We start from the raw sequence: 20570 nt of genomic DNA on the forward strand, positions 1-20570 counted from the left end.
GATATTCTATTCCTCGGAAGCAGACATGCGAGTCCCTGAAATTACTGTGAATTCACAAAACTGCCACTTTAATTAAGTTTACCTCAGATCAGAATTAGATCCTTTAAAAGAGAAACATTATTCATTTTAGATTTTGGTTCTTACTTAACTGCTGAATGTGTTGAGGAATCAACTTTGATTGCTAAATCAATAATGTTACATATCAATTCTTGTAATAGAGATGGCCTAAACAGTGTTGTCAAATACTGCTTAAAATGTTAAATAAAGACATTAATTAGTACGTTATTGTTAATTCTTCATTCAAATAACCTGAAAATTTTAATTTAAATGCTCCCCAGTCCAAAGTTTAGAGCTTTGAATGTAGGCAAAGAAATCAATCTTTGTTACCATTTGGTTTGTTTCTTGTTTAATTTCCCTTAGCCATATGCTGGATCGGTAACTACATGCTAGCTAACTAGTTGCACCACTCTCTACACTTACTGGCATCCCTGGTGGGTAAAAGACTTAATATTATTCTAGTGTTTCATAAGCTTGGAGCATAAAGAGAGAGAGGTCTGACATTTCCTCTTTATAGTCTCTAAATTATGTTCTCATCTCTACAGCTCACCCTACAGGTTTTCTATGTTTGAGGCCTGCCTAAACTCCCAAATTCAGGCTTTTCCTGCAGAAAATTGATTAAAGTTTTCACAGATTATTTTTGACACATCATTTGGGCTGATTTTTTATTTTTTTTACTGTGTGGTGTCCGATGCCATTTTGGAAATTTGTTGAGAAAACCAAAGTGGGCACAATTCATCCACTGACACATGCTGCAGTAAGAGGGCTCCGAGGACTTCCCAGGACAGTTGCACTTGAGATATTTTCTGAAGTATAAAAGCTCCCCTTTGTTCTTGTCTCCTCGAGTAAACAAAGGCATTTATCTGGTCTTGCATGATATGTACAGAACTTTAGGTCTGCTTGTGAAGGAAGGTTGTTTTTGTGTCTGGTAAATCCTTTCTGTGTTTATTAGGCAATATGCTTTGGAACCTTTTGCTGCTGAAAACCAAACAGCCAGCCTGTTTTTAGTTTGCTGGCAAAGGCCATACGGATTTTTAATTTAAATCTACTGATACAACTCATTCCAGGGTCTTTGCAAGAGAAACAGGCACACACCATCATATAGCCTCCATCAAACACTAAATTTGGGGTCAAGGTATTTTCCTACAAATTCACTTTGTTTCACATTTAATCCATCCGTACAATAGTGCATCTGTTTATCATCCTTGTAATCCCAGTTCAGTGGAATATTGTAAAAAGCTTGTACTTTTATATAAGAGGGCAAAAGGACTTAAGTGACTTAGCATACACTAAGAAATATTCAGCCCTGTTTAAATGCCTAAAATCATGCTACGTTTTGATAAGGTGCCTAAAACCACATTTAAGAGACAAAAAAATAAAATATTAGTCTGTGTTTGTAATTCTTAGCTGCGATTTAAGAAGAAAAATGGCAGGTAAAGTCACTAAGACAGAATGATGCTGCGTCTGAGTGGAGCATGAATTTTACTGACTGAGGCAAACGATTCTGTAATATGAATGATGGCTTAAATGGCAGGCCCGCCCCAACTTTGTGAGAGTAGGGCGTTCTGGGTTCTCAGCCAATCACTGTTCTTGGTTGAGGAGCAGTCTGTGGCCTGTGATAAGGCCATTAAAATGCCTGGCTGAGGCCAGATGGTCTGTCATTGAGAAGACAAAGAGAGAGAAGGACAGAGGGAACGAAGGAGGTAACATCATACGGGGAGATAGAAAAATGGAAGAAGACACATAAGGTTGGGCTAATTTGAAAGATGAGGGAAAAAAGAGAAAAGAGCATAAAAACTGGAGTGATAAAAAATGTCATCACTTATATTAAGATTTCCACATTAAAACAGATGTCATTTCAGTGCTTCTCTTATGAGGTTGGAGGTGACGTACCATTGCACATGTTAGTTTCAGAAAACGTTTTATTACTGTCCTGATACATTTTTAATTTAGGTATATAATTTAATATTAATTCTTAACAAATAACTGATGTTTTAATTGATTTTCTGTCTAATATGTTTCTGTCCTCTAAATGAGAGAAAGAAAAAATCAACATGTAATTTAATGCTTTGCTTTGATGCCTAAAAATAGATGGATCATTCAATTTATCACATTTTAGTTTTTACCATTGTAATACATGTGGTATAAATACTAAAACTATAAATTGAGCAAATGAATCAGTTACTGAATAGACTTTAAGGAAACTTAAAAAAAAAGAAGTTTTAATCAAGCTTCTGAATGATTTTTGCAGAGATGCCTTGTTTATTTTCAGTTCATGGAGTTGAAGTTGAGGCAGCTGGAGGGTCATGAAACCAGAATCACAACAAGAGCATTTTTGTCCAGTACTGAAATGGCCAGACGGTGCTTTGTGCCATCAGGCAGATCTGTTTTGGAAAGCTGATGTTAGATGATTTCATTTAATCTCAGATTCACTTTTTGCTACCTGCTTTCCAGGCTGTATAGGAGCTCATCTGCAGCCAACCTGAGACCTTTCCTGTTTCAGCCTGACATGTCTATATTTAAGTCATAACATTTTAAACCCAAAGCACATACGGCTGGGAGATCAAGGTATGGAAATCAGAAAATGTTTGAGGTTTGTTTTATTGTTTTACATTAGCAAAACTAAACTGCAACTGTGGGATAACTGCAAAAAGAACATTGAAAATGTGATGAACCAAAATTATAAACTGGAATCTGACTTAAGGTGAGCATTTTACCTGACACTTTAAAAACCTAAAAAGCCTTTACATATTTATTGTTGGAGGATGGCCTGTTTGCCGAGTACACATGTGACAGTCCATTGAATGCAATCAGTTAAAGAAAATACCCATCACAGGTGAGCAATACTGTCATCCAGAGGTTTGGCACATATGTTTTATTGCTTTTTGCTAAGAGCATGTTAGAAAATGTGTAAATTAAGATCTAGGCAGAGTCTGTCTCTGCCTGCCTCGTCTGGTCATCTGCCTATTATTTGTATATATATATATATATATATATATATATATATATATATATACACACACACACACACTCGGGGACCAAACTGCAAACTTTTCTATAATCAAACTTTAGTTTTTGTCCCATCAAAATTCAAAATAGAAAACAGACAGACAACTTTTAGATAAAGATTTTTTATTATTTTTTAATATTGGATGACTGTGGAGAAAACAGGTTTAAAACATGGCTCCATTTTGACAAAATGGAGAAAAACTCACTGTGAACCTGTTGAAATGGGATGTGGATGAATTACATTGTCTGCAAGCATCACCTGATTCATTTCTGTTTTTTTCCAAGTACATTTATATTTTGCAATTCCATTACTATGGTATGTGCAGATATGAATGAATATAAATGTCCAGCTGCACCTGCAGTAGCTCAACTGAGCTGAACTAAGTAATGAATAAAAGTGAAAAATGCTGCAAAAGAACGCTAACAGGCTTATCCTGGAAAAAAAATATATATATTCAGAGAAATCTGCAAGAACTCTTTGCATCTCTAAATAACATTGGGGACTTTGCTGGCTCTCTCAGGGATGCTGATACACCACAGGTCCACACAGAGACTGCTAAGTAGTGTTTATGTTAACGCAATTTTTCGTTACAAAATAGCAAAACGGAAAGAGAAATCTGACAACAGATGACAGATGGAGCAACTATAGTGGTAAAAAAAAAACATGAATATTAATAACATTTTTGTTCTGATTTGGTATCCTTTTTGCATATTTCATGACATCATTCTCAAAGAGAACAGTGACAGTTCCAGAAAGTGCCCTAAAAACAACAAACTGTTGTGACAAAGCCGTTATGACTCATGTGCATTGGGAGCAAAGGGAAATGGCTTCATGTTGTTATAGACAGAACTCTGAAGAAGGAGGTGGGTGGAATGAGTCGCTGCATGGATGTCTTTTCGTTTTGTTTTTCTTTAAATAACGATCATGTTTGCTCTCCACAAGCATCTGAAGGGGAGTATATACTCTAAAAATAAGTTTAATATTTTTGTATAAGTAGCTTTTTTATTGTAATAAAACAATAACAACATGTGCAATATGAACTTTAGCACTGTGTTAGGCAACTGTACGACTGCACGTCACAATAATTAAATTTTTAATTCAATTCAATTCAATTTTATTTATATAGCGCCAATTCAGGAAACATGTCATCCCGAGGCACTTTACAAAGTCAAAATCAATCATATTATACAGATTTGTCAAAAATTTCCTATATAAGGAAACCAGTTGATTGCTTCAAAGTCCTGACAAGCAGCATTCACTCCTGGGGAAGTGTAGAGCCACAGGGAGAGTCGTCTGCATTGTCCATGGCTTTGCAGCAATCCCTCATACTGAGCAAGCATGAAGCGACAGTGGAAAGAAAAAACACCCATTAGCGGGAAGGAAAAACCTCCAGCAGAACCGGGCTCAGTATGAACGGTCATCTGCCTCGACCGACTGGGGGTTACAGAAGACAGAGCAGAGACACAACAACAGAGACAAAAAAACACAGAAGCACACATTGATCTAGTAATCTGTTCTACATTAGATGGTAATAGCAGGTGATCTGTCTTCTCTGGATGATGTCACAGTTAACAGAACGCCAGACTAGGTGTACCTACTATGAAGACAAAAGAGAGAGAGCAAAAAGTTAAAAGCTGAAATGATAACAGTCATTTCAATGCAATGCAATGCAAAACTGGAGAACAGTAGAAATCAGTAGAGTGAGAAAAATAGGCCCTGATGTCCTCCAGTAGCCTAAGCCTATAGCAGCATAACTATAGAGGTAGCTCAGGGTAACATGAGCCACTCAAACTATAAGCTTTGTCAATTAGGAAAGTTTTAAGATTATTCTTAAAAGTAGACGGGGTGTCTGCCTCACGGACCAAAATTAGGAGTTGGTTCCACAGGAGAGGAGCCTGATAGCTAAAGGATCTGCATCCCATTCTACTTTTAGAGACTCTAAAAGTAGAATGGGATAATCAAAGTGCAACAAATACAAATACTGCTCTGTTAGTTTTGTCACTAAGCTGCACACTGTAACTGTATTTAATCATGTTTCAGAACATATTTATGATTGTGATTCTAATGGAATCCACAGTTGAGATGAAGGCAAAAGTAAAAATCCCAAAACTCTTAATTTAATTTAATTATTTGCACAAAAAATAAGTACATTTTCTCTTTTAGGAAGTTTAGATGATATCACAAAATTATCAACTCAAAGAGTGCGTATTCCGAAGTTACTGAAGAAATTAAACTGAAAAACTGATGTGGCAGCCTAGTCCACTTTGGTCAAATGTCATTGCAGCAACTGAAATATTCCTAATAGCTTGCATGGCCCTCATGTGTCATGACAACGTCAGGGCATGATCTTCATGAGATGACAGATGGTGTCCTGGGGTGTCTCCTCTCAGATCCTGTGCAGGGCATCTCTGAGCTCCTGGACAGTCTGAGGTGTAACCTGGTGGAATCAAAAGGACCTAAACATGATGTGGCGTCATTTCTCCTGTACAGATCTGTGTCCCCCTCCAAGGATGTTCCTCCCCAGACAAAAACTGACCCACCCACTAACAAACCGTCTGTAGAGTCCAGGCATTGCGTCATGCTACCATTAGTGACACTTACACTGGTCAAATTAAAAAGTGAGCAGGGAAAAATGTCAGTGCCTCCACCTGCATAACCGTTCCTGTTTTTTTTAGGTTTGTCTAATTGTCCCTTTAGATAACTACCAACGTTGATAAACACCCCCTTCTAATACTGAACTTACCAGATTAATATCTCAAAAATCTAACTGACTTGATATTATATTGGGTTAAAACATTTAACTTGTGTTTTTTTAGGCAGTGTTTTTGTCTAACATTCCCTTGTCATAAATTCAAGTCCTTTCTCCATTTCCCTAGAGTCTTCTCATGTTTCTTCTTTATCTTTCACCTTCTCCTTATTCTGCTCCAACCAAATTGGATTTGTGGAAGATGGCTCTCTTTGGGGCTCGAAAACACCTTAGAGTAATTATTTTTTAAAGCCAGTGAGTCAGACTGAAACTTTTTTATAGAATGTAATCTGCAAACTGAGATGATATGAAAAAACGAAAAAGTGTTCTCAGCCTTTTGTTTTAAGGTTTGTTGGTTTCAGAGTAAAGTCTTGATTTTGTTTCACAAATTTCTCATCCTATATTTGAATCTATTCCTTATCTTTGGCTTGTTGATCCATTATCTTTCTATTCATATACTGTTATTAATGTCATTGCTGAATCTTCAATTAAACAGCTTAACAGTGTTTGATCTCAGTGTTTTAAATTTTGCTCACATGCTTCTTGTGTCAATACTGTTTATCACTTTTCTATCCTTTCTCTTTGTGCTTGTCTTTTTTCTGTTGTCTCACATGGTTAACCCTTCCTACACTCATATCTGTCACTGAATGCTTGAGGCAACAAACTGAGAAAAATGAATGTTTTTTCACTCAAAAGCAGACCAGCCAAACCAAAGCACAGTGCATACCAATAAATGCCAACTCCCATCCACCAGACACGGAAGCAAATGGGTTCTGATTTGTCCTTTGGCCTTGTTAGACAGTCCGTGACAGACTGGTAAAAAGCAAGTGGCATTTCTTTATATTCATAAGCGGCGTTATGCTGGGAACATTTTAATAGCATATAGAGGTATTCGTAGATGGTTGACTGCTTATATGACTTTGAGAGTTCTTGTAGAAATCAACTTTTGTGGACATGATGATGTGGTTTAAGTAGGAGTCTAAAGTATATTACTTCAATAGAAAATGTCTCTATTGAAAATAAAAATGCTACAGTAACATGTGAATTGTGTCTGCCACTAACATACAAAATTAACTTAAAACAATCATTGTTCGTGTTATTATTATACAGTTTTTTCCTGTTAAAATGTAGTTTTCCTTTCTGCTGCCTCCACCTGCATGCTCAACATGACGGATTGCCACAAAGGCATTCAACTGTCCACTGTTAGTACATTCTCATTCAGGACGAGGGGTTGCTTCAAAGTCAGAGACTCTATGCAATCAGCTGGGTTTCCTTAGATAGAAGACGTTTTACTATTGACATAAACTGATCTTGACTACTTTGTATTACAGCCAGAGCTGGCTTGGAATGTATGCAATTGTCTTTGAATCCATCTACATGATTGGATTGAGATGATTATACATTTATTAAGGATGTAGCGGCACACAAATATCATGGTAAGGTCAATAAGGAACTGAGTGGAGATTTGGTTTGACTTTGTGAATTAATAAAGGATAAGATGGTATAGACGGATAGAAGGATTAAACAACATTGACCATTTTATACTGTTCTTGTTATGACATTATAAAAAGACTGTATTGTCATTTGCTTGCAACATTTTTATCAATTATTTTGGAGCCATTCTGTCATATACAAAATCCAGTAAATGATGCCATGGTCAGCTTTTCTCCTCTGTAGCAATAGTATGGAGTCGTCTCAGCTTTGTTTTAAATATGTTCTTCACAACTTAGAACTCTGAAATTTTGTTTCACACACACACATTTTCTGCACATGTATCAGTTATAAAAAGCTTTATTTTTCTTTGGTACAGTTTTGTATTGAAGGGAAAGGCTTGTACAGAAATATTTGGTTCAAATACATGTACCGTAAATGTGACAATAGCACCATCGGCTGTTTGGTCTGTACCTGCAGTCAGTAGTATGAGTAGCAAGGAATTCTGGGTAATTGGCTTCTGGTTAAATCTCCTTTAAAGCTGTATGTTCCACATGCAAACACAAATTTTAATTTGTTTGGTTCAGAGTTACAGCTGCTATGTGTAACATTGATTTTTAGATGAACTCTTACAACGGTGTCTTGTAAAATAAACATGTTTTCATCACAGCTTACTGTTGTTGATGTGAGGAGCTGCCATGTTGGATCTCCCATTCGGCCTTAAAAAAATGTCTCAGACTTTACGAGGGGAAAGTCTTAGTGGTTATTACAATTACTTTTTCCAATGGGAACCCAGGATTTCCGAGTTCCGATTGCAAATGGAATGCAACAACTGCATTGAATATTTGTGGATGAATAATATTTGTAAACTCCTGAAAAAGTATAAAACCTAATTTAACCAAAGTTTGTCTGCAGTGTACATTGTTGTATTTTTATCATTTGTCTTGATTGCGGGTTAGGCTAAAAACCTTTTATACTGTTAATATTATACAGTGTATAAAATTTGGCAATGTTCGTAATGATTTCAACTATTCTAAAATGTAAAAGGGATTCTGGGTAATCTTCAGAGCGACGGTTTCAATGCATTAAAAGACAAAGATATAAAAGTTACACTTATGACCCATTTTGTTGGGATGGGTGATCAGATTTTTTTATTCTTTAAAGGGGGGTGCAAAGGAAAAGTTTGGGGCCTTTCTGTGCTTAATTTGTTTCTTTGAATAACAATCTTTTACTCTCCATAGTAAGTAGTCCCTTACTTCTCAATCAGAAACAACCAAGTTACAAGAAGGCCTCCTTGTCAAAATTAAAGCACCACAGGGGATTGCCCATTTTTATCCCAGAGTAGTTGAAGCTCAAAAACATTTTAAAGTCTAGCACCAAATTAAATTAGGCTTTCTACTTTTATGTGACTATTCTAACAAAGATATACGCTTTTATCCAAACCATTCTATTGTAGAAATGTCAGATATTTTTGTCATTTCTGTCATTTTTATGGCACTGAGGGCCTTTAATGAAAGTAGGCTAACATGGAGGGGGCTAAGAGAGAGGGGGAAGACATGGCTGCATCAAGAACCAACGCATCTGTATATGGGTCATGCATGTTACCCTTGTGCTACCTGCACTCGTCTCTGGCTGAATGTTTAGGGATATTGTACTGCTAGGAGGTGAGCTTCTACCACAGTCTCAAGTATTTTGTAGTCGCTGTAGTTTTCTTTCAGGATTGGCCTGTATGTAGCTCCATTTATATTCACTTCAACAACTTTGTCAGTTTTGTTCTTTTCTGTTTGCTGTGCCCTTTTATACCCCCTCTCCAAACTACAAATGGGACTAGATGTTTTTTTTTTACCACATAGGCATGCATACTATGAGTCTAGGTTTTCATGGATAAGAGTTGTGCTTTTAATAAATTCCCCCACTTGAGTTGTGGGTCTCTACAACTCCTCTAGAGTTGCCAGGGCCTTTTGGCTGTGTCTCTGAATTATGATCTTTTCCCACCCTGTCAGTTTAAGTCATGGTAGATATGTGGCTGCAACACTTCCTTCCATTTCTCAAAGATCAAACTGTGTTTCCTGTAATGCTTAGAGCTTACAGTAGTGTTTTATACCTTAATTATGCATTAAAAGTGTGCAATGCTTTCTACCTAACTTGTCTGCTGTGTTCTTTGGTCTCCAGTTTGTTGTTTTGTTCTCTTATATTCTTATGTTCTCTAACAGGGCTCCAAAGAACAGCTAGAGATTAAATGACACATGTGAACTCTGTTTACCAATTAGGCTACTTGTGAAGACTATCATTTTTATCGGATGTTAAAGAATTAAGAATGTTGTTTTTTTCTAAGAGAAAAAAAATCCTGCACCAAAAGTTTGTTGTTTTATCACAAGTTATGACATTGACTTAGCTTTGGCTATTACATGACAAAATGTGAAAATGTTTTTATAAATGCTTTCTCAAGGGACCGTATGAGTTAAATATACTGTTAATACAGAATTTTGTTGACAGAGGGATGGATATAGCTCCACTTTCACAGTCCAAACATTGTCCATATTTGGACCTTCCACCTGCTGAAATTCCTCCCGCTAACGTGCAGTGGAGAAATTACATGTCAGCCACGGTGTCAGAATGATTAATTTGCCTCTGCATCATGGCATAGTAATCCTCTTCGCAATGGTACGATCAATCACAACAACGCCCGGCGGGTCGTTGTGGCACACACCGTACAGCCCGACTGAACGCAGAGGCGAGATGGGTTCCTCCCATAATACAGTCACAACAAACAGCTTGATAGAGTCTGCCTGCCTGGCAGGAGCAGAGGGGAAAGCTGCAGAATGAGACTGGCACCATGTTTATATTCAGCTGCTCTGTTTCCTTGTGGAGAAAATACGTTAGAGGCACGTGGGGGCAAAGTAGAAGGAGCTACAATAACATGTGCATTTGATAACACACCTTCTATGTATGTGCCCTTACTGAGCTTTGACACTAGCCATACAGCCTTTCTTGGGTCCACCGTAAGAGCTCCATCTGCCTTTATTGAGACAAGAAGCCCATTTCACAACAGTGTCCTTGGATGTAGTAAAACATTTATCCTCTTTCACAGGATGGAGGTAACATTGAACCTTTGTTAGACATCTTAATTTGCTCAAGCATCCACAGGAGCTTCTTCCCCTTCAGCCCATAGATTGCTTGCTTAGCTTTCTATGCTGCTAACCAGCATTCAGCTCTCTATAATGAGCATTTAGGTGCCATCTAAGAGCTTGTCTAAGTGAATGAAGCAGCATTAAGGACATTTCACCTAGTCACACATACCCCAGGGTAATCAACACTCTATCTCATTTTCCAGCATTGCATCACTATGGAATACCTTCTATGTTTTCAATAGTTACAGAAATGCTATTACGTTTTTACAAGACAGAGATGATAACAGCAAAAACACACACATTCCATATAAAGATAAGTCGCAGAGCTATTTTCCATCTTTTATTTATTTATTTGTATTAAAATCTGAGTCTATTGTTGATTTTACAAAGCAGTGATTGCCCTCCGTTCGATACGATATAACTAGCTGAATGGGAAAATTGCATATCTCAGATGAAACACCCTGGTTGAGATCACAGGTAACATCTTTGGCACCGAGGCCCTCCGTTCACCTCAGAAACCACCAGATAACATGATGTTGGACACCACACACACATTTGTAAACTGAATACATTTTATTGAAATCAGCAAGATGATACAAGGTTCAACTCTGTAAACAAAATCAATAAAAACATTCAGTCATCCCTCTATCAGCCTCATTAATGATTTAAGAAAGAGAGATGAGCTGGAATACAGGAGGCCTCCAGGGCCCATTTGATGTGTAGTTTCAAATAAGAATGGCTCAGCAGAATGTGTTGTAGATGACTGGATGCTGACAAGTGTTTTATGAATCTTTTTGAGTCTACCTGGTCTTTCTTCTCTGAGATAGACTGGCGACGTGTCCAGGGTGTACCCCGCCCCTCGCCCATTAAGGACTGGAGATAGGACCATGGGTCCACTCAGAAACCTCATTTTAGCCTCTTAAACGTCTACATTCCTTTACCCGCCTTTATTGGTTTGCATCTCTCTTCCATTGTGCCAACCAAGGATCATTCAAAATTCCACAGTAAGTTTTCATGGCTGAAACTTAACCATACCGATGGTTTGACATCATACATAGTAGGTACTATAGTTGAAAAGCAACATTTATGGTCCATCTCCTGAAGCAGTGCCATGTTTGACTCTTCATATGTTCTTTTTCTGAAAGGCTGTGTTAGTGTTACACCAAATGAAATGGGAAGCACACCTTCCAAAATGTTCCACGTTTGTCTCATCAGCCCACAGAATATGTTCCCCAAAGACCTGAGGATCATTAAGATGGATTTTTGGGAAGAAATGTCAGACCTGAAACTCTCCCATAAATGCCATTTTTGCCCAGCCTGTCTCTTATTGCTGGATCATAAACACTGACCTTATCTAAGGCAGACGTTGACCTCCTGACCTCTGCAAATATGTGCTTTTGGAGTAGAGATTCTCACTTTCATTCGCTCAAATCCCAACGCCCCAGCAATGGCCTCGTAAATGTGTTGCTGACGAATAAATGTCAGTGAATTTCTTTTTCATCTGTTCTAAGATTTCTTTAGATCAGGGCACACTGTGGATCCTTTGAAGATACGATATGTTTACCTTACTTTGTGTTGTCACATGGTTCTAAGTGAATTTGTGATACTACAGGCCTGCTAGTAGTCATGACAGTATGGCAAGTAACATTAAAAACATTTTTTTTTTAAAAAGGGTTAAATGCAGTTCACTCATCATTTAACAAGCCGTGCATTTAAAACTTTAATTTACTACTACGTTGGTGTGTATTGCTTATTCTCTTGATAAATCAAATCATTGTTAAAAAGTACATTTTGTATTTACTCATGTTATCCTTGTCTGATCGTAACATTTAACAATCTTAAACATTTAAGTGTGAGAAAAAGTAAAACCATTATGTAGCTAGTGTTTTAGATGATTATTATAAAAATAAGTTTTAAACAGTTATCACATTATAGTGCAATTCATCTTAGTAATTTTCCTTCAAGATAGCTTCTTCTTTTGCTTCTTTTCCATATTTGCTTCTGACCGATGATGAGCAAGTCCAGTTATATTTTTTTCTGTTCCATTAAAGTCTTAAAAGAAATCTTATATCATTCTGTATGTAAACTGAAAATAAAATCATGTCTATCAACTTTGCTTTGAGGATTTAATGCACAAATGTGGAACATATAAATCTTTAATTTGCTGCAGGATGCAGAAGTTCTACCTCTCTGGCTCGTGTCAAATTTGTTATGATATGAAACAATGCACACATATTAATTTGAGTGTGTTTCAGCCATATTCAGTTCATGCCTAGAAATAAGTGCTTCTAAAAGATGATGCGATTTACCATTTAGTGTTTGTCATTGAAACACTAAACTGGTTAAAACTGGTTCAGCTGGAGTCCTACATGTGGTCTATTCTGTCAGGACAGCAAGGCCAAAGAAAGCGATAATGGCACACAAAATAGAAAATAAAGCCCCTGAGTAAATGTGACCTCAGCTCAGGTGCCTGAGGCTCAGCCGTCCTGTGGTCTGACAGCACACCTCAGTGACCAGGATGACAAGAAATCACTCCTCTAACCAGATCACGGCGCACTGTGTCCCTGTTTATTCTCATGACACAAACATTCTCCGTAAAATACAACTCGCACTAACCGTCCGGAGACAATCTCAGCTTTATTGCAGATAAATTACATATCGATCTCACAGTGTGGATGGGAGGATGGGGAAATAGACTGAGCCAGTGGACTGACTATTGAGTTTTCTCCCTGCAAAGACGTGATCAAATTCCTGCTGTTTTCCACCACCGTCGCATCCTTCAGAATGCAGCTGCAGAGTATATTTAGAGGATGGAGGATATTTAACACTCATACTGTCCGTGAGTGTGAAATAATCTGCAGAGATTATTTGGCAAAAAATCCCCACAGCTTCTTAGGAAACCCTCTGTTTTGCCATTTCTAAAGCAGAGGAACACAATTTTCTTCACACAAATTGTTTGCATGTTATTGTGTTCTTGTTCATCTCTTAAAATAACATTGCACTTTGATGGGCAGAAGCAATATAATCCCTATCGGATGAACTGAGAACACCATCTTTAATTTTATTTTAAAAAAAATAAAATAAAATAAATCTCAGAAAGCAGAGCCATATTTAATGGAATAAAGAGGCTTTATTTCTCCATAAGTATAAGACAAAAATCAAATATCGCTCCTGGACAAGCTTTTCAGTCCCATCAGAGCTTTTTTTTTTATCTGCAAAAACATTTTTTCACTGCCATTTGGTAAAGTTCCTTTCTCTCATATTCCAAAGTGATATTAAGGTCCAGTTCTGTTTTTGTAAAGAGATAGTTTCCCAACATTTGCACAACAAACCTGCAGCATCTGCACATTTCAGTGTTCACTGTGAGTTTAAACTCGGTCCAGCTCATTTAAGACCCCATGCAAACGGTGACTGTAAAACCAATTGGATGTAATATGTACACATATTGTAAGTATTTGCTTGTTGAGTCTATTGTTACGGTTCCAATACTAATCATTTGCAATAGTTTTTTCTAGTAGCGTTGAGCTAATGATAATAGTTTTATAACAATATATTACAAGGTGAGGCTGTAAATTCATCCATGCATTAATCAAAATCATGTCGTTCATTTTGCTCTCTTTCTATGCCTCCACAATTTGTAAATGTTTCCACACAAGAGAAAAAAAATATGTAACATCCTTCAATCAAACTCAAAACCACGCCTATATTTCACACCTGTCAAAAAGTGACAGCCGGAAGTCCCGCCTTCCACTTCCGGCGGAAGTCCCGCCTTCCTTAACCGGATGTTACGTCACATCCTTAACCGGAAACCCCACCTTCTACTGTAACCGGATGTTACGTCACATCCTTAACCGGAAACCCCACCTTCTACTGTAACCGGATGTTCCGCTTTCTACCTCCAGGGGTCGCTGTCCCGGCCCTCGGAAACCCCTCCCTTCAACCGCGCTTAAAATATTATTTTTTTATTTATTATATCAATTATCATTATATGTTTTTTAAATCATTTTAATTATGTAATTAATTTATGCAATATATCGATGGTCAGGAAATGTGTTTTTCTGGGGTTTTCTTATAACTAAACGGTATGATGGAATGCTTTTTGACAACCCTTGTTTTATCCGTGTGTGTGTGTGTGTGTGTGTGTGTGTTTTACTCAGAATATAAAACTTTCACATTGCAGTATTTCATACTGCAGTATTTAGGCACATTTGTCCCTCCATACAGCAAGTCTCCGTTATGGCACATCCAACTCTCCATACATCCCAGTCTCCGCGCCGCTCTGCTAATAACAGCAGCAAGATAGTTTTTTTTTTTTTTTTTTTTCTTTACTTTCTCGCTCTAAGCAGTCGGTAAGCTCTTAACTTAAACAAAAACAAGCATTTTACAGAGCGGACCAGCTTTAAGGCATATCTAAAAAGCAGAGAAACCCGATCTTAACTTAAAAGCATTTACAGAGCGGACCAGATTCTACGCGGCACAGCTAAAAAGCAGAGAAACCCGATCTTAACTTAAAAGCATTTTACAGAGCGGAGCAGATTCTACGCGGCACAGCTAAAAAGCAGAGAAATCCGACAGCTCTCCGCAAGACGCTGAATTGAATGTGAGCGGTTCAGCTGGTCTGTTAGGGGAGGAGTTTTGCTCCGCTAGCCCGCACCGCTAGTTCCAGACACCGCTGCATCTTTTGCAATCCACATCAGATCAGAGTTTTATTCGATCAGACTTTCGAGACGGCGTGGTCAGTTTAAACCCAGCATGATCCTTCCTGTCTGTAGAATTCAAAGGATGGTTTTCCGCCCCACACAGAGCAAGTGTTGTAACAAGCACCGTTATGTAACAAGCACCGTTTCGGGTGGCGAGACGGGCGGGGACCGTGACGTGAAAGGATTGCGCCTTTTCCAATCAACATTGCCAGGAAGCGCCTTATTCAGACAAATTTTAAACCCAGCGGGACACATCCTGCCGTCTGTAGAATTCAAGGGATGTTATGCCGCCCTGCGCCGTGCAAGGTGCTATTTCAAACACCTATACGGGGGATGAGACTAGGCGGGGTCGTGACGAAGCAATCTTTAAACAATGCTGAGGAGATGGTCGATTATGCTAGTGTACAGCTGTCGCGACATCCTGGCCTAGTAAACATGTCGCTGGCGGGGTTTAACGATCGGACGATGTGGCTATTGTTTCGGCTACCTGGGGGTACCTGCGTGAATCCCGCCCTCAATTCAAACCTTTGCTATAAGGCGTCCGGTGGACACCCCTTTCACAGACACAGGCGGCTTAAACGTGCATCATGTCCGGAGGTCGTTCTTCATCTGTTGCAGCAGCCCAGGTCCATAATGCGGGATTGACGTTGACCCAGGAGTTCAACGAGATTTTCGCTGGTAAGTTACTGCTTTAATTTTATCTTTAGCCGCTTTTTAAGGTGTTTTTAACAGAGTTTTATTCTCTGCTGGATGGGCTTTGTGTGTTATAACTACAGGTCTCTGCTGTTTTTAGAGTTTTAGCACAAATTCAGGGGTGAAAGGCTGTGTTTAGCACAAGGGGCTAGCACTTTTATTGTTCAAGTTACCTGTTTTTATTGCTATGTGTTTCATTGTTTGCTGGATGGGCTTTGTGTGTTATAAGAGGGCAACTACAGGCCTCTGCTGTTTTTAGAGTTTTAGTCTGAATTCTGAGGTAAGGCTTTGAATAGCAGTTTCAGTCATTGTGGCCTGCTTGCAGAAGTATATATCTTCCATTGCTGTTATTACAATATATTTTATTTATTTGTTTCAGCGCCAACAACTGCTGAACTACAAGACCTAGATTTTACACTAACGGATATTGGTAAGATGTGATTCAGCCTTGTATTAAAGTATATTTTTATTAAAATCACAGTCTTTAAAATACTAATACTATGTTTCAACCATTGTTATTTTTCTGTATTCCAGATCTTACCGACAAAGGGTTAATTGACGAGCGTTACGGTTGTCCGAACCAGCCAAATCAGAATGACTTCCACAAAGAGCTAGCGGTGATACAGCCTGGATCAAGCAGAACGCAAACGTCCCGCGCTGAAAGATTGTGTCCGAAGCCATTCAACCCAAGTGTGTTCCACGGAGAGCTAGCGGTGACACAGCCTGGATCGAGCAGAGCACAAACGCCCAGTGAAGCAAGATTGTGTCCGAAGCCAGTCAAACCGAGTGTGTTCCGCAAAGAGCCAGCGGTGATACAACCTGGACCGAGCAGACCACATACGCCCCGTAAAGGAAGATTGAGTTTAGCTAAAAGGAGGCTCCCAGCAGAAATAGCTGCTCAGAACACATCAACACCGAAGCGGCAGAGGACTGAAGAACATAACGGGTCAGTTGTTGTAATAAGTTCTCCAGAGACATCAGAGCACCACGATCGCTTCCCCGAGGAAGCTCCTCGGCTCACCACGTCACACGGCCTCCCTCGAAACGTTAATCAGGGGACAACGCTTCCTGCAGCACGTAAGTTAACTATTATAAGTCTCAAACTAACTCTGATGGTACATTTTCTGAATTAGTCCGGCTCATTTAGTGTATTTATTCATTTACCCACAGTAACACCCCACCGTGACATTGTTGCTCAAGCACTCTTTACGGCTGGAATACAGCCTCATCCCGATACATTTGGCCAGACGGACGGTAAGCATGCAAGTGTTCTATGCTATATGTTATTATTATTTATTTATCATTTCTTCTTCTTCATGTATTACCTTGTTTAAAAAAGGTTGTCTCTCCCTGCTTACTATTTCTACAGTAACAATTCAGTCTGTACACCAGAATAATGACGCCGAGCTAATAGCAGCAGCAGCAGAAGCGGAAACAGCAGCATCAGAAGCATCAGCACATGATCGGTCTCGTCCTGCCTCATCTGCTCAGCACCCTGGTGAGTTTGTGGTGCTGTTGGTAACACATTGGCAGTGAAACGGTAGGGTTGCAGTTCTAAACTGCAGCCCTTGTAACCCTTAGCCTATTTTTATTTATTCTTTTCTGTCATCTTTTTCTTTTCGTGTATTACCCCCGTTTTAAAACTCTGTCACCGTCTGCTTATTTTAATTTGTAGTAGCACAGGTCATCCGCCGTGACGCAGGAAAACACAAGAAGAGGCGGAGTCTCAGAAGCCTGTGTTCGTCAGTCCTGAGAGTTCAGCAAAACTTCAAGCAGTTAATCATCAAAGCGGATGCGACTGGTCCAATTATTGATGGTACATCTTAAGTTCAATGCTTTCAAAGAATTTGTTTGTAATATAATACTTTTTTTTTATTCAATACTCATTATGTACGATAAAATTAATTATATATATTTTTTTCATTCTTTTATTACAGCCGCTGCATGGGCAGTAACGCATATGCCAGTTGCTACGGGACGTCAAGCTGCCCTCTACCGCCGGAAAACTGCTGCGCTTCTGAATTACTGCGAGACTCTGATGGTTGAACTGGTTGACCCGACGATGCCAGTACCGTTAACCAGCTAAGTTGTAACCTGTTTTAAAAAAAAAAAAAAAAAAAAAAAAAAAAAAAAATGGAAAGTCAACAAATCAGAGAGGCTCTGGATGGAATTGTTGAGGCTGTAAATCAACTTCGGAATCTCCCTGTTCAGCATGCAACCGAATCTGTAAATCTTACCCCAGGATCTCCTGTCAGACTTCAGGGGCAGACTGATCCGGATTGGGATTCTGAGCGGTTTCTATGGTTAGAACAAACCGTTGGCGAGCTAAATGATTCTTTCTCTCAATCAATCACGTGTTTGAACGACTCGCTAGAATTTCAACAACGAGTTACAAATGTTTTAAGTGATATCACCCAAATGGTTAACGACCTCCGGAATATACCGGTTCAGCAGGGTCTGGGGTTTGCGGATTTAAATCCAGGTAATTCACCAGATAGACAGCAGGGTCATACACACTCGGGTTCGAATTATGAGCGTTTATCATCACTAGAACAAGCTATCCATCAATTAAATGTTTCTGTCTCTCAAACATTTACCTCCAATCCTACAAGCCTTCAGTTCCCGCAGCAGCAGCAAGGTGGTCATTTAAATCAAAGTGAAAGAGGTGAAAATGATCGGTCTGGTTCTTCGCATACTGTTTTGCAGAATCCCTCATCCAGTTCCCCTCAACAGCCATGCTCGAGCCCATCTGTCGTTCCCACGTCTAACCCAGAGGATCAGCCAAGCACGAGTCAGTCTCAGCCAGCTGTTAACCCCGGCATTCAACGGGAGCGATTTAATGTAACAGAAATAAGACGTCCTTTCAGCGTGACAGCTTCACGACCCGGTGAAATTCCTAACCCCGCCGAATTTTACACACAGGTTTATCATCTTCTCACAGAGCTGGCGGACTCTGTTACACGTTCAGCATCACGCAATGATGTTGTACAGCTTGAATTAAGCGGCGAAGGGTTTTCCCGTCATACAGTGGTTCAGGTAAATGATGACGGTGATTCAGTTCTGCCTGCATTTCTGGAATTTTTAGACGAGTTAACACAGTCTAATGAAGAATTGCCAGGACCTGAAAACTTGGAAATAGTACTTCAGATTGTACGAAACCCTCACGGCGGTGCTAAACGTAAGGCGACAAAGACGTTGGACTGTGAGCTGATTCATAAAAAAAGACGTCACCTCTATATTGTTGAAAATGCTTCTAATCAGCTCTGCTTTGCTGCCAGTCTAGCACATCTTTGTAACCCTGCTTTTACAGACGCCCAAGCCATGCATCAAGCCTCGCTGTGGCAACGGACAGCCGGCCTCACTGAGCAAACTCCTGTGACTTTCAGCGACGTGCATAAATTTGAAGAGATAGTCAATAGGAAAATTGTTGTTTTCTTTAAAGACGACAAGGAGGCAGTGCTTCGTAAATTTCAGACAGGCTTTTCAGATCGTTCAAATCCCCTTTTCCTGCTTTTGTTCAAAAGTCATTATTATGGAATAAAGAGTCTCACAGGTTTCACAGGCTCGAGGCACATTTGTGGGTACTGCTTTAGCGGTTACGACAACATTGGCACGCATAGCTGTAAGGGTCACTGCTCGGTATGCCTCGACTCAAATTGTACTCTCCAGCAATACAGCCCTGTGCAGTGCATAGATTGTAAACGAATCTGTCGTAATTCCATCTGCTTAGCTAAACACAGAGAACCCACACTGAGACCTAAACTTGGTAAGCTCGTAAGTAACTGTGACACGACAAAGTTCTGCCCTGTGTGTAAACAGCTTTATTTTGTAGCCGCAGGTGGACAGAGCAAGCCCCACGATTGTTCAACAAAGTGCACGGTCTGTCGTCAGAAAGTGCCTCACGGTGCAGATGTCACGTTAAACGATCATCTGTGCTATATTCAACCGACCCTGACTGATGCGCAACTCCGCGATAAGCTAGTTTTTTATGATTTTGAAACTTTTACAGATCAAACTGGAAAACATATCCCGTATCTTGTAAGCACAAAAACCTTGGCTGGGGATGTTTGGTGTTCTTATGGTTTGAACTGCGTCAGGGATTTTCTGCTTCATTTTAGAAAACCTCGGTTCAGAGGTCATTCTTTTCTTGCCCACAACAGTCGTGGGTTTGACTCATACTTGATTCTAAGTGAGATGGTTAAACTCGGCATCAAACCGTTCTTGATCACACAGGGGAGTAAAATCCTTTGTTTTACTGAGCCTGATTACAGTCTTAAATTTATAGACAGTCTATCGTTCCTTACAATGAAACTCAGTCAAATGCCAAAAGCGTTAGGTTTTACTGATCACTGTAAGGGTTTTTTCCCTCACTTGTTCTCCTCTGAGAAGACATTGAACTACATCGGCCCGCTCCCTCCACCCAGCTTCTACGCTGTGGAGCATATGAGCCCTGCTGAGCAGGAGCGTTTCACCGTTTGGTACAACGAGGCCTCTAAGCATCCCTTTGACTTTAAAAAAGGAGCTCTCTATTATTGTCAGAATGATGTGGAAATTCTCTTCAGGGCTTGTGTGAAATTCAGAGAAGAGTTCTTTAAAGAGACAAACGTCGATCCTTTTAAAAGCATCACCATAGCAGCAGCCTGTATGAATGTTTTCACAGCATTTGGTCTCAGCACTCTGGTCTCAAAAGGTTTCTGGACTGTTTCAGTGCCCCGGCACCTCTTTGCCCGCGGAACGCTCTGTTTGGGGGTAGAACCAGTGCCCTCAGGCTGAGGTACACTGCAGGGGTCGAAGAATCTGTG

At 39.5% G+C, this 20570-nt stretch overlaps 1 protein-coding gene across 1 annotated transcript; it reads left to right on the forward strand.

Moving 5' to 3' along the window:
* Positions 1-15449: 15449 nt before the first annotated feature.
* On the forward strand, positions 15450-17902 carry LOC118557529. The gene is made up of 7 exons (XM_036127662.1): positions 15450-15753; positions 16148-16198; positions 16303-16845; positions 16939-17022; positions 17138-17266; positions 17444-17584; positions 17706-17902. Exons 1-7 carry the CDS (start codon positions 15663-15665, stop codon positions 17852-17854), a joined length of 1188 nt encoding a protein of 395 aa, XP_035983555.1. The 5' UTR covers positions 15450-15662; the 3' UTR covers positions 17855-17902.
* Positions 17903-20570: the final 2668 nt, after the last annotated feature.

The sequence above is a fragment of the Fundulus heteroclitus genome, chromosome 23 (assembly GCF_011125445.2).
Source record: "Fundulus heteroclitus isolate FHET01 chromosome 23, MU-UCD_Fhet_4.1, whole genome shotgun sequence".
Classification (NCBI taxonomy): Eukaryota; Metazoa; Chordata; class Actinopteri; order Cyprinodontiformes; family Fundulidae; genus Fundulus; species Fundulus heteroclitus.

What these genes read in the sequence shown, in the direction of transcription:
- LOC118557529 (XM_036127662.1), top strand. Translation starts at nt 15,663, where the DNA reads ATGTCCGGAGGTCGTTCTTCATCTGTTGCAGCAGCCCAGGTCCATAAT. An exon ending in GTTCAACGAGATTTTCGCTG is followed by an intron (nt 15,754 to 16,147) that starts GTAAGTTACTGC and finishes TATTTGTTTCAG; the next exon opens with CGCCAACAACTGCTGAACTA. An exon ending in TACATTTGGCCAGACGGACG is followed by an intron (nt 17,023 to 17,137) that starts GTAAGCATGCAA and finishes CTATTTCTACAG; the next exon opens with TAACAATTCAGTCTGTACAC.